At 34.1% G+C, this 13,314-nt stretch overlaps 1 protein-coding gene across 1 annotated transcript; it reads right to left on the bottom strand.

Annotated features, from left to right (window-relative positions):
- Positions 1-842: 842 nt before the first annotated feature.
- On the bottom strand, positions 843-13,314 carry LOC117601412 (uncharacterized). The gene is made up of 9 exons (XM_034318116.2): positions 13,187-13,314; positions 6,612-6,774; positions 6,059-6,226; positions 4,925-5,067; positions 4,527-4,692; positions 2,695-2,809; positions 2,003-2,139; positions 1,514-1,681; positions 843-1,443 (listed from the first exon to the last, which is right to left on the bottom strand). Exons 2-9 carry the CDS (start codon positions 6,754-6,756, stop codon positions 1,136-1,138), a joined length of 1,350 nt encoding a protein of 449 aa, XP_034174007.2. The 5' UTR covers positions 6,757-6,774; positions 13,187-13,314; the 3' UTR covers positions 843-1,135.

The following is a 13,314-nucleotide window of genomic DNA, read 5'->3' as shown; positions in this document are numbered from 1 at the left end:
TAGATTCATATAAAAAGATTAATAAAAAAGATTAAATAAAGTTACATAAGACAGTAAAGCCCGTTGCTTTCTGTTTATAATGTGAATCAGCGCCGTCATATAAGGCAACGCAAAGTAGAATCAGGAAGGCGCCAATGTTTAAAGAGCGTTAAATAGGAAAAGTTACATATACTATATTATCCAATTCAATCATAACATTGTTGCACAACGTTATGCAACTTGATACTAAAGTAATATTAAACTATAGTGGTATCGGTTATGAAAATGCAAGAATTTCAGCGATTTGTAAATGGTAGAACGTAGTTCTATTAGTACCAACTCTCTACCAGTAGATGGCTAAAGCGTTTCCGTGTCCACAAAACGCAATTTTTCTACTTTGTTTCATACCGATTTCAATTTGTTACAGACACTAGTCCCGCATAGTTAATGGGAAGGTGATCGATTTTCCACTGTAGAGAATGATACAAAGTACACAATAATTCAGAGATTATAATTTTAATTAACACTAAATATTTATCGCACTTCTCCATTTTGCAAAGTCCAATTAAATTCGAGTGATCTGTATTTTATTTCATGACAGTCTTACTCATGTCCAAGAACCCGCCCTTTAGATTATTTTTCACGGACAATCGTATTTTGTTGGCTGTGAAAGATTTTTTATTTTTTCTGCAGCCGAAACGAGTACACCTTATCATTCGCGATAAGAAGCTTGTTTTTGCGCGAACACTTGGTCCGATTCGTGTTCGATTGAATTCTTTTATCGATCAATCTATTTTTTGATACATGAAAATCCAATTCAGATTTATTTAGAAGACTCTGGATGCTAAAGAAGGTCGAAACGGTTAATAAAATGAACTGTTTATTGTGACATAAAAGTACAATATAATTTCAACTGTTTATGGTATACAAATATCTCTTTAGGGTACATAAATACTCTTATTGTACTGTTCCACTGTGTATTAACGTCCTAATCTAGGATAAGCCTTAATTAACTGGCACAGATGTTGCTAATAAACATTGCAAGGGATTCAAAACAATTCTGCACAAGCCTCGCTTGTGTGTATACAAAAATTCACAATCTTCTTTTGACTGTAAACTTGACGTACAAATAAAAAACTGATAGGAAGTCGAAGATTTAAGCATCGGATTCGGGACGTTTCGCAACCCAGCTCTTAATTTGGGGTATAGCGAGAACCTTGTTCTTCAATTGTGTCAAATTCTCGTATTTCTCGATGATGTTGGATCCCATCATGAAGTTCATGTAGTCGAGCAGAGCGACGAAAGTAAAGTCAGCCCAGGTAAAAGCACCGCCCACAAAGTGGCCACCGTTTTTCTTCACCTGAGCGTCTAAACGTTCCAAGTAGAATGGCAGCAACTCTAGGGCAACTTTCTTTTTCTCAGCCTTGACTTGCTCATTGGTCTCATAATGATAAGCACCAAGCTCTGAAAAATGAAAATTATTGTTCAGATATCCATAGAAATCATATTGGAACAGTGTATAATTGATACTTACTTAGGCGAAGATCATGAATGGTGTCAACAGTAGAATCAATTTCAAGGGCTTCCCAATCATTCTTACCAGCCACACCAAACTGTTTAGCCAAGTAACGGCATATAGCTACAGATTGGCAGACTTTCTTTCCGTCAACTTCCAATACAGGAACTTGGCCAAATGGCATCTCTAAAAATATCAAGAGAGGCAGAGTCCATCTTTAAATCATTATACTAACATTCCATAAATCTATCAATTCTTATCTACTTATTTATTCAGTGTTACATAGATTTATTGTTTCCTGTATGATTATTAGAAGTCATAATTTCACTTTATTGATGATTTATCAATGGACAAGGGGCATTGTGCTCTTGACAATAGCTATTGTCTTTAAGATATCTCATGAAAATTTAAACAATCTTCATTGTAAACTATATAGACATCCTATGATATAAGGTACATTTTTACCAAGTGTAAAATAAATGAAATTAATTTGAAATTCAAGTTTACCAGGCTTTAGTTTTGGCCAGTCTTCTCTGTCGAAGCGGTGGTCCTCAAATTCAACTCCGCCATAGCTGAAGAGAAAGCGGATTGGCTCTGCCAAAGCTTTAACTGGGAAATAAGTTAGCTTGTAATGAGGCATCTTGCTGTAACCGAAAATATAGAATCAGTTAAATAAACAGAAAAAAATTATTACAAAATATTAAACTTTATTAATATGTTAATAAATTTAGCAGCCTTTTCGCTAAAAGTTTCATAAAATCAAGAAAAAGCATTCGTTGCTTTCAAGAAATATTTCTTTGTGTTAACTTTGCAACGTGGAGATTTTATCGTGCGAATTCTTCTCACGCCATTCGACGTCCTCCGAATGGCATTTTCGAACTATTCTTAGACAAATGAATAAATATTCTAGCCACAGAAAGTTAAATTTTAGGGATTCAATTTACCGCCGATTTTTGAATACGTTTTTATTATGTTTAATAACCGGTTATAGGTCAATGATACCGAACTGATATTTGCGGGAGTTCAATACATTAACACAATCTCTATCATCCATGTGGAACGCTTTCAAATACCGATATGAGATCGTAATTTTTTGCATGTATTTTAAAACAGGTATAAGTTAATCTAAAAAATGATATACAAACGACTCGCACGATTTGAAATTATTTTATTTTATAAAAAAATAGTCTGTAACAAACGCATTTCCAAGAAGATGCTGGTAGCCGAAATATTTATTAGCATGGAAATAAAACCAGGCAACGTTTAATGAACAAAAAATATGAACTATCAAACAGTAAAAATAAAAAATCAATACTTACAGTTAATTTTTTTGTTAGACGACGTTAAATACAAAATTAACTGCTGAATACCGGCCGGCAAATTGTAGTTAAAAGAAACTGGTGCGGTATTATATATGTATGCTATCCTTCTTAATCTACCTAGCGGTACTCTTATTGGTTGGGATCTGCCGGTATATACCAAAACAGATATGAGATTAGAAACATCCAGAAACATTAGTCATATGTTTGATGACTTATACGTTTACAAATTTTAACGAATGAAAGGCAATTTTTAAAAAAATAAAAATGAATAAGAATTAGATTCATATAAAAAGATCAATAAAAAAGATGAAATAAAGTTACATAAGACAGTAAAGCCTGTTGCTTTCTGTTTATAATGTGAATCAGCGCCGTCATATAAGGCAACGCAAAGTAGAATCAGGAAGGCGCTAACGTTTAAACAGCGATAAACAGGAATGGTTACATATATTATATTATCCAATTCAATCATAACATTGTTGCACAACGTTATGCAACTTGATACTAAAGTACTATAGTAATATCGGTTATAAAAATGCAAGATATTCAGCGATTTGTAAATGATAGAAGGTAGTTCTATTAGTACCAACGTTCTACCAGTAGGTGGCTAAAGCGTTTCACTGTCCACAAAACGCAATTTTTTAAATTTTCTATTTGAATGTTTTAAATGCACAACCATACCACTATTCGAATTTTGACTATAGAACATGTTACTTACATCAATAAAGTGTAATAATCATTTACTTTTTGCAACATAACAATTTTTCATTTTGTTATTTTCTCTGTTCATCACTGGATGGCAGTAGTAGGATTGTTTCCAAAGCACGCAGTAATATGAAATTGAAAATCATTGTAAAACTGATTGTTTCTCTGTACGTTATTATTACGTTCCATCAGTCAACATTTCTTTAAATTACAATCATTCAACACATATTACATAGTTACTTAACGCCTAATTAGTAACATCTAATTACAACTTTGTCCACGTTTGAAAATTATCGAGTTGACGCTAAATCGATTTAAGTATCGAAGATCCTCTATCGAAGATTAGTGTCATGGCCGCTCCAATTTTGCCGCGAATTGTTGCAGTCGCATTGTTAAGTAAGTTTCCGTTGTTTTAAGTGTTGAGTTGTTTGTTTTATCCTCAAAATCATCATTTCTGTGCCGATTATTCACAAGTAAGTGAAAACAATTACCATACATACTAGCAAACATTAATTTTCGTTTTATTCCTCTACTAAAGTTTCCTTCAAAAATATCGCGTCGCATTTCGAATGAGAGTATAACAAAAACGAAGTAACATTGCAAAATAAGTGCAAATTATGAAACATAGAGCTTGTAAATATCTATTTTATAATATAAATAACAGAGAACTAATAACATAGAAAGTCCTACGTGTTTTACACTTTTATCTGCAGACATCTTATATATATATATATTGACTGTTCTTTTAAGCTCAAGTGTTCAGGTTATATCAGAAATATACAGTTTAATGATATTTAAGTGTCTCACATAGTTGAATAACATTTGAATTTACGCCAAATTTCACAGATTACTTATAGGCAAACATTCGTATCATTTATCAATAAAATTACAACATTGACAACTCGTAATGTTAACGAACACATTGAATTATAATATTCAACCAAGCACACACATAGCATTAAGATATGTAGTCGTTCACATTTTTCCCGTGCAATCTCAAATGCATTAAAATTCCGTGTTAGGCCGTTTGGCTAACCAATCAACGATCGCAGGTATCTCGTGAACCCTTTTCTTCAATGCTCGAAGGCCAGGATAATTTTCTAAAGCTGTTGTCCCAAAAATATTTTCGAAATTTTCTAGAGCCACCGCGAACACAAAATCTGCCCAGGTTGTCTGAAAAATAACAATTTATATCATTTTATTTTCTTCTTCAAAATTATTATTTTATTTTTCCTTAACCGAAGGTCTTGGTAAATTTTTCTAAATTCCAAAATTAGTAAAGGAAACTTTCTTCATGGTAGTTTCCGTAAGAAACTCGATATAGCCTTCTTTTTATTGTCGTCTCCAAAGTTTTTACACGGACAGTGAAAATCTTAATATCAAATCCGGAAGGACAATGACTTACGGTAGAACCGACGGCGTATCCTCCATTCTCGCCCACAGTTTTCTCGAACTTGTTCAAGTAAAATGGTATCGTTTCCTTCAGAAGTTTCGCCTTCTTCTCTTCTTTCTTGAACAGATCCTCCTCTGTACGATATTGAGATATAACTGGAATATACGACGTTAAAAATATCGTTATTTATCTTTTTAGAAAAAACGTAACGAAGAAAGTTGGCGAAGTAGGGCTAACTTTTGTTGTCCAAGTAATTTTTCTGAATAACTTTTGTTATTTAGAAAACCGATTCGGTAACGTTGAATAATTACAAAAATTACAAGAATAATTACAGTATATTTGTGAGAAAAACTCAGCCTTTTTTACATCTCGTATAAAAACGAAAAAGGAGGGAAAAATATGGAAATCGCGTAGGCGTATCATTACATTATACCGTGGTTTCTTGTTGACGCTCGTTATGGTAATGGCCACGGTTAAACGGGCTATCAAAAGCACGCGTCGTTATCGCTTCAGGAAAATCTGCGATCTGCTAGCTCTGTTCAGGTGCATCAAATCGTGAATCATCAACAGATTAAAGCGAAACAGAAATAACGCAAAGATGTATGAACAAAGAAGTACATAAAAAGAGAAAAAGCAATGTATCCTCTCAGAAGACTTTGATGAGCGTTTTAATCGCAAATGATACCTTATGCTATTTCCTGCAAACGGACGATCATCGTGCCTTGGCAAATAAGAAAATTAATTTTTCTATCCTGCGAAAAAATATATGAAATTAGAAACGATACCCGTGATTCCGTTTCTTTCAATCTGTTCGGTATAAATAACGCATTATGCAAACATATGATGTTACACAATCGTGTACATATCGTAATTGAAAATTAATAACATAATCGCAACCTGGGATCTTCAATTTGTTAAACAAACTTTTCGATAACGAAGGCGTAAGAATTCTGTTTTCTGAAAAATTACAATGTTATCTGCGTTGCAATTTTAATATTTCAAGAAGAATGCATGTTTTATTCTAAATGGGGTTAAAATATTTTTTCTCCAATTTTTCGTATTACCATAAACTGTATTTATTACTGATCAGTAGGGAAAAGGGACTAGAAATCACTAGGGAATAGAAGGAACAGTGGAATCACTCACATTGCTTGAGATCCCCAAGAGTATCGACGAGAACGTCGCATTGCATCGCTTCCCATTCATCTCTTCCGGTTAGATTGTGTTTCCTGGCCAAATATCTTGCCACAGCATTGCTCTGCGATATCGGTTTCCCGTCTATCTCCAGTACAGGCAGCATTCCATAAGGCATTGCTAAGAACAAATGCTGTTAGCATCAAACAGTCTCGATCGATGGAAAATTGCGAGCAAGCCGAATACGAGTCGTGAATAGCCCAGAGAAATTATGCCGGTTTTAATCAACGCGTCCTACTAACGAAACGACTTTTTCCTTTTTTTTTTTTTTTATTCCTTCCCTTCTCTGTACTGTATATTGTGGGGTGAAAAATATTCGGTCGACTACCTCTAACCATTAAGCTATCCAGGCCAACCTGACAATTATCACCGTCCTCGACCATATCACAAGTCACTAAATACCGACGTAACGTTAAGCACCGAGGTAATTTTACTTCTGAAAATTGTATCAGTTATGGCTGCTCTTATTCTTTGAAAATTTTCAAGCGAACAATTTTTCGCTTACATTTCTTCAATTCCGTCCACCGTTCCTTCGGGATCCTCTGGTCGACATAATCGATTCCTGCGTATGCAAATATGTAGCGAATATGCTCGGCACGACCGCGGGCGTTGAAGTAGATCAATTTGTAAGACGTTCGTCCCTCGGTCATTTTCTTTTATCCAAATATCTGTAAAGCGAAGAAAATTATTTTTCGAAAAATTTTAGCAAAAATAATCCACCTTATGGAATTAGGAAAATTGTAAAAATTCATTTTGATCATTTTTCTCGAATCAGAGAGCGTGAAAATAAGAAACAGTGAACAGACGAGCTTGTTTCCAAAAATATTTCACGAATCACTGTGGAAAATTTTCGAAACATATAACGCGAAGACGGTGGATCCACGAAATTCTCGAGCAATACAATAGTCCGGACACTTTCTGTCTTCCATCTCGAAGCAAGTAGAAAGAACGTTCTGAAAGCGGAGAATACGGGTGAACCCAGCGACCATGAGCTTTTCTCTGGCCTCTCGAAAGATTTTTCATTCCATCCGTTCCACCCTCGTAACCACCCTCTTTTTTTCGCTCGTGTATCGCAATTTCGTTCGATTTGCTCGACAACCTTCTGTGTATATATATATATAGTATATATACATATACTATATAAAACATTAATAATTGTTATTTACGATACGAAAGGCGACGGAACACTTGTTGAAACATTAGTTAGAAGCCTCTTGGTGGCTTATGACATTGCGAACAGCAATGGAAGTCTCGATTTCTTTGTGTAAATTCTGATAACCACTGACGTTCTTTTCTTCCTCTGTTATTAAAATATTACCTCCTGTTTTGCATTCGCCGTGAAAGTGTCGTCAACAGCGCTGTTCTTGTAATTTTTCCATGATTCATATCAATGGAAATTAACTTCTTCAACAGATATTGTATTTCGTTTCTTTTTTTTTTTAATTTCGATCATGATTACTTGTTATAGTTACAAATGAATTTATTAAAAATGTTTCACTTTGCACCGTATCTCTTTTTATTACACGAGAGAAACGGGAATAGTCTCTTTTGGGAGGGGGTTGAAAAATGACCCAGTTAACAGGTGAACCAAAAGAAGGTGTCGATTCAAAAGTACACGGTTCTGTTTTATAATAAAAAGGGAAAAGGAAACAGTAATAATGTGGGAATCTTAAAGGAGACCTTACAGAGAATTTTCTTTTACACCAAAAATCCTTGTGATCTAAATTTCTTTATTCGATAGGAAAATTATTAGACTTCCATTTGAATAAATTGAAATTATTTTTTCAACTCTGTTATTAATTTCAAGAATTCAACTTTCCTCTTTCATTTTCCTACACGTGGTATAAAAAATTCAATTGCTACGTAATAACACTGTACGAAAGTACGAAAAATTAATTATTCGTATAAATTAGCTTTGAAACAAAGTTAATGGAAATTTTAGTGAAAATTTTAATTTTAAATGTGCCAGGCGTAAAATGGTTAACTATTCCATTTGACGAACAAGACTTCCCATAAAAACAAGCGTCGCGAAATTTAAAATCAATTTCGTCTGAATTGATATAGCGAGGCTGATAACAACAAGAAACCACGAGGTCAGATATCGCCCTTTCCCAAGCAATTTAACGCGATGTATCGATTGTTACGTCAGAACTCTTCGTCAGTTTTCTTCCTCTTCTTTCCACGTGGCGAAACGTCGCTCGAACTTCATTAGAGCTTTAAACCGGACGTGAAATTTCAAGGAAATAAGGAGAACGGGTGCAACGGGGGGAGGAGTTGATATTAATTTATACTGCAACAAACATTATTGATCGCACCGATTTAATTAAAATAGAAACTTTTTTTTTTTAATCGTGTAGCGATTCGTTACGAATTATCCAAGCGTGTATTTGAAAAATATTAAAAATTGATTGATGAAAGCGAATGTAGTTTTGTTTAATAAATAGGTAATTTCTTGTAAAAAGAATTACTTACAAAAAGTTTAATTTAGGCGTGGTTCTTGGGCCAGTGTTAATTAAAGTAGCCCACCCTACTAATTACGCCAGTGCTAATTAGAAATACTTGAAAAAATGAAGAAATATTATAAAAATAAAAAATAGATACCACCTTTCACCATTTACGTGACAGTTAATTTGTTAAAAGGATTCTTTGTCAGTTCCCTTTAGCAGAACTTCGAACGCGTTAAAAATTCACGTTGAACGCTCAGATTCGACGTAATCTTCGAAGCAGCCTCGTAATTTATCGGCTCATCGTAAACCGCTTCCGTAACCATGATGGATTTTAATCTGTTCGCGAATCTCTGGCTCGCTCGTTTCGAGGGTAACGAGGGTGTTGCGTGTTCACGTGCGTGCAGGAGAGGGTGCTATCAAGATGGGGCGTGTACGAGTTGAGATAAAGTCGAGAATATGCTCGCGGAAATCGTCGAGATTCATTGCCGACACCTTTTTACCGATAGGCCAAAATTAACCCTTGCTTCATCAGAGATCTTCCCTTTCTCTCGTTATGGTCTATGGATTTCTCTTCGTGGCATTCTCATAAACAGATACCAGAAAGAGGGAGAGAGGGAGATTTTGGTTGTCGAGAATAGAATAAAATTATTGGTGTGCAGAGGGATGTTTATTTCAGAATCTTCATAAATTTATAAACTTTCGTATTAGATTTTTATTTTATTCGCTATTTTCAATTCTTTAAATTCTAACAATTATTTTAGAAGAAATCACATCGCGCCCTCTTTTCAGCTTCTCCACTTTCAGCAATCTTTATTAAGCCGACGAAGATTTATTCGTACTCGGGGACCGTGAAAAGCCGGCCGTGATTCTGCAGATCAATTATTACGTCCACGAGCTCGGACTAACGCTTCCATCACGGTGAATCAATTCGATTAATCGTGACTAAAGGATCGATCCTCGCGATGCCGACGAATCTTCTTCGTTACCCTCTTTAACCAGCTCGCTAAATCCGCCCGTGACGTGTAGCATTGTTTGCGCGAGATTAAGGTGGCAGGAACGCGACAATAACTAAATCGTCAACCAGATCGGATTACGACTAATGAAATTCGTCTATCGTTGAATTCTAGCGATTAACCAGGTTTTGCTACGAATTTAACCTGCAACAAGCGTTCTACACAGAGAGGGGTGAAATATAATAACGGCAAGGGTACATTTGTTCGCTTATTATTTTATACAATTTTGAGGATATAATAGAAGAAATTTAAAGAGATATATATTTCGGGGTAATTTAATTTATTTTTTATGAAACTGTAGAGGTAAGGGTAAAATTTGTCAAACTTTTTTTTTTAATTTTCACGAGGTAATCACAGCTACGTTTTCATAAGGAGAAATTCATAAATTGCTTGATGAGACACCATTCCAATATCGATATCACGTTAAGCAATGAAAGAAATTCCAATAACGAAATTGTCGCTTCAAAGACGGCCAAGGCCTGTTGCTAGGCGTTGATCAGACTTGCACCTCTAAGGAGCTTAGTTTTACGATTTCCAACACCATTGGCAATCAATGTGAAAATCTTGATCGAGACATCAACAGTCTCCGATAAAATTTCTTTCGAGGTAATCTGATTTCTTCAAACGAAACGTTGACTGTCATCTAATTATTAATAATGGAAAAAATTAATTTCCAAATTCCAAATTTCAAGATTGCTAAATTAATATTTTTCTATGGAATTTGTACTAATGATTCCCCTCCCCTCACGATGTTCAAGCGTTAATATTATATTAATTAGCAAGTAGAAAATTTAATTTACAAATGAACCAATATTAAAATAATTAAAACGAATGTAAAACAATTCCGATTGTACTTCATCATTAATTAACTTGGAATTACAATGTGCTGATGGATAATCATATATCTACCCAGATAATCCAACACAATTGATTCGCTAAAAGCTTCCTACTTGTCGTTATACGACTCGTTGTCTCAATTATTGAAACAATGTTACAAGAAGGATGTGGGTGAAGGAGAAAGGGATGAATATTACAATTTATCCGAAGGACTTCTATTGTGGTTGCTGAATGCGTTTCAGTAATGATTTCTCGTGATTAAGTGGAACGCAGGAAGTACATAATTATGATCTTACAATTTCGTGTTTCTGTAATTATTTGTCTAAATGAACTATATTATTGCCAACCATTTTTTTAAAAATATTTATAAAATTTCTTTGCAATTATTTTAAGCTTTTAATTTATGTTATCAAATTGAGTCTGGATAATTAATCTGCAATGTTTTTAATCAAGGAAACAAGAGACTTTTATGGTTCTTTTATCATTTTTTTTTCGAAGGTAAAGCTTGAATACAGGTGTAGTGTTGGTCGTTATAGTTTCTAGGACGTGTAGCTTAATAACTTTGGCTCGATATCCAGGGAAAGATTCGAGCTGTAGTTCGTGCGCATCCTTCGTAAATTGAAGCTGTAGCAGATCGTTGAGGATTTTACCAACTTTTTGCTTTTTTAAATTCAAGATAAATGAAAAACAAGATGAGATTGATTTTCTTCTTACCTATGGTCATCATTGATTCACGTGCAGTGTAAGATAAAGTACCTAATAATATTAGAAAATTTATCAGAAATCGATGTTTGAACAAAAAAGTGGCTGTTAAATGTTTGTAACAACGTGTAATATCCTCTATTCGCGTAGATACATCGTTATCGACTTGCCAATCATCGAAGACAAACGTCGGCCAGTTTATTCAATAATAAACTATCTAACGCACGGATTGATCGCGAACAAACACGTACACAACGTTCGAAATCGAATTGTGTTCCAATATCTGCATTTACCTTCGATACTTGTGACACTAATTGTACATTCTGAAACGCGTTAATGCTTCCATGTGTAGGTATCGTTTTATGTCATTATTTCTTACTCCATTTCGACGTAGTATATTAATAATTAATTATGGTTTGGAAATTTGTTTTAAAACTTTGAAATTTAGTAATTGGAAAATTGGAAAATTTGGAAACTTTAATATCTACTTAGAAATTGAAAGGTTGGAAAATTAGGGAAATTGAAAAATTTGGGAATTTGAAATTTAGAAATTTGGAAATTTGGGAATCTTAAACTTGGAAAATTAGGAAAATTGAAAAATTTGGGAATTTGAAATTTAGAAATTTGGGAATCTTATACTTGGAAAATTAGGAAAATTGAAAAATTTGGGAATTTGAAATTTAGAAATTTGGAAATTTGGGAATCTTAAACTTGGAAATATGGAAATGTAGAATTTGAAAATTGATCAGTAGGCACTGTAATTTCCTAAAGTTATAAAATATAGATTCTAGACTAATTTTCGTAGTTTTTGAGTTGATAAAAAATGTTGAAAGCGAATGAAATTCAAATTTCTCTCGAGGGGTCGATGGACTATGATTACATTCACGAACACCCGGGGAAATAAATCTATGTCCGTGCTCTTTTCAGCTCTATCTTCTTTTTTTTAAGAGTGATTACTTCGAGGAGTTCTGGATAGTTCATCCATCGAATCTCATTCTTCGACGTTCGTTTAATCCGCGTCTTCGAAGGTACAAAATCGTAAATCTTTTGAGTCTCCTATTGTTAATGTCGAATAATGGAAACAACGATCGTCTTAAGAATCTGTAATTCATTTAACAAGTATTCTGTTAACCTGAAATTGAATCTGAATTGTACAGACTTTATTATTGTTTTAATCAAATTTGTATTCACGTTGTATGTCCATTGACAGGCAAAGTCTATTGTTTTATTCGTAATCCAGTAATTAACTCTTTAATGAATGGAAATTTTGTACTGCAAAGATATTAGTTACAAAGCAACTAATAATATATATTATAATATTATGTAAGTGAAATCGGGTAAAATTGGTCAAGTTACAATAACTTATCATTTAATCAGAGCCAAAACTAGTATTTATGCAAATACTTTGTAGTTTCTTCAAATTATTCCCACATCATAAATAATTGTGTACATAACGTAAAAGGATAAAAAATGGTGAAACTTTCGTTATCAGTAAACATTTTCAAATTTGGATTATTTAGTATTACTAATAGTCATGACATTTTTCAGAGAACGCACACGTGACTCGAATATCCTTTGACGAGAGAACATCAACCATCACCGGCGGTAAATTTTCATTATCAGCCCGTGTCATCGATTTTACGAAGAGGAAATTCGAGAGAAATAGGTGTATTGAAGGGAAGCGAAAGAGGGAAGAAAAAAAGAAAATGATGGAAGGAAAACGTGAAAGGCAAGCGAGGTACGTATAGACAAGTTTCAAGTGGTTGTGTGAATAAAAAATATGTCGTCAACACGAGACGACCTATTTTCGGATCTCTTTCTCCACGATGAATATCAAAAGCGAAACATTTATTAAAATATTTAAGAATAATTATCAATCAAAAATTTATATAAAATAATCGCAATCGTACATGAAATACCATTTCAATTTTTCTATTTTCAAATTCTTATTAAATTTAAGAATTCTGAATAATATGAATAACGAATTTCTATGACGCGAGGATCAAAGTGTCAAATGAAAAGAAAAACATGAATTGGGGGGAATTTAGTAAACAGTAATAGGGTGGTTAATTCAAACTCACCGCCAGTGTCGTCACCCGGAAGTTCCACCACCCTGAGGACAGTTCGACGAACACTCGTGCAGAGCACGGCTCGCACTGAGGGAAAGCTCGCACGCGAAACGAATCCGGGCTCCTCGTGTTCCTTCGCC

Source organism: Osmia lignaria, chromosome 6 (genome assembly GCF_051020975.1).
Source record: "Osmia lignaria lignaria isolate PbOS001 chromosome 6, iyOsmLign1, whole genome shotgun sequence".
Lineage (NCBI taxonomy): Eukaryota > Metazoa > Arthropoda > Insecta > Hymenoptera > Megachilidae > Osmia > Osmia lignaria.
This window is presented reverse-complemented; position numbering and strand designations above follow the sequence as displayed.

Coding starts and splice junctions, on each gene's coding strand:
- LOC117601412 (XM_034318116.2), bottom strand. CDS start 6,756: ATGACCGAGGGACGAACGTCTTACAAATTGATCTACTTCAACGCCCGC. Junction 6,227..6,611: donor GTGGACGGAATTGAAGAAAT/GTAAGCGAAAAA, acceptor ATTTGTTCTTAG/CAATGCCTTATGGAATGCTG. Junction 2,810..4,526: donor ACGGCCTAACACGGAATTTT/AATGCATTTGAG, acceptor ATTAACTGTAAG/TATTGATTTTTTATTTTTAC.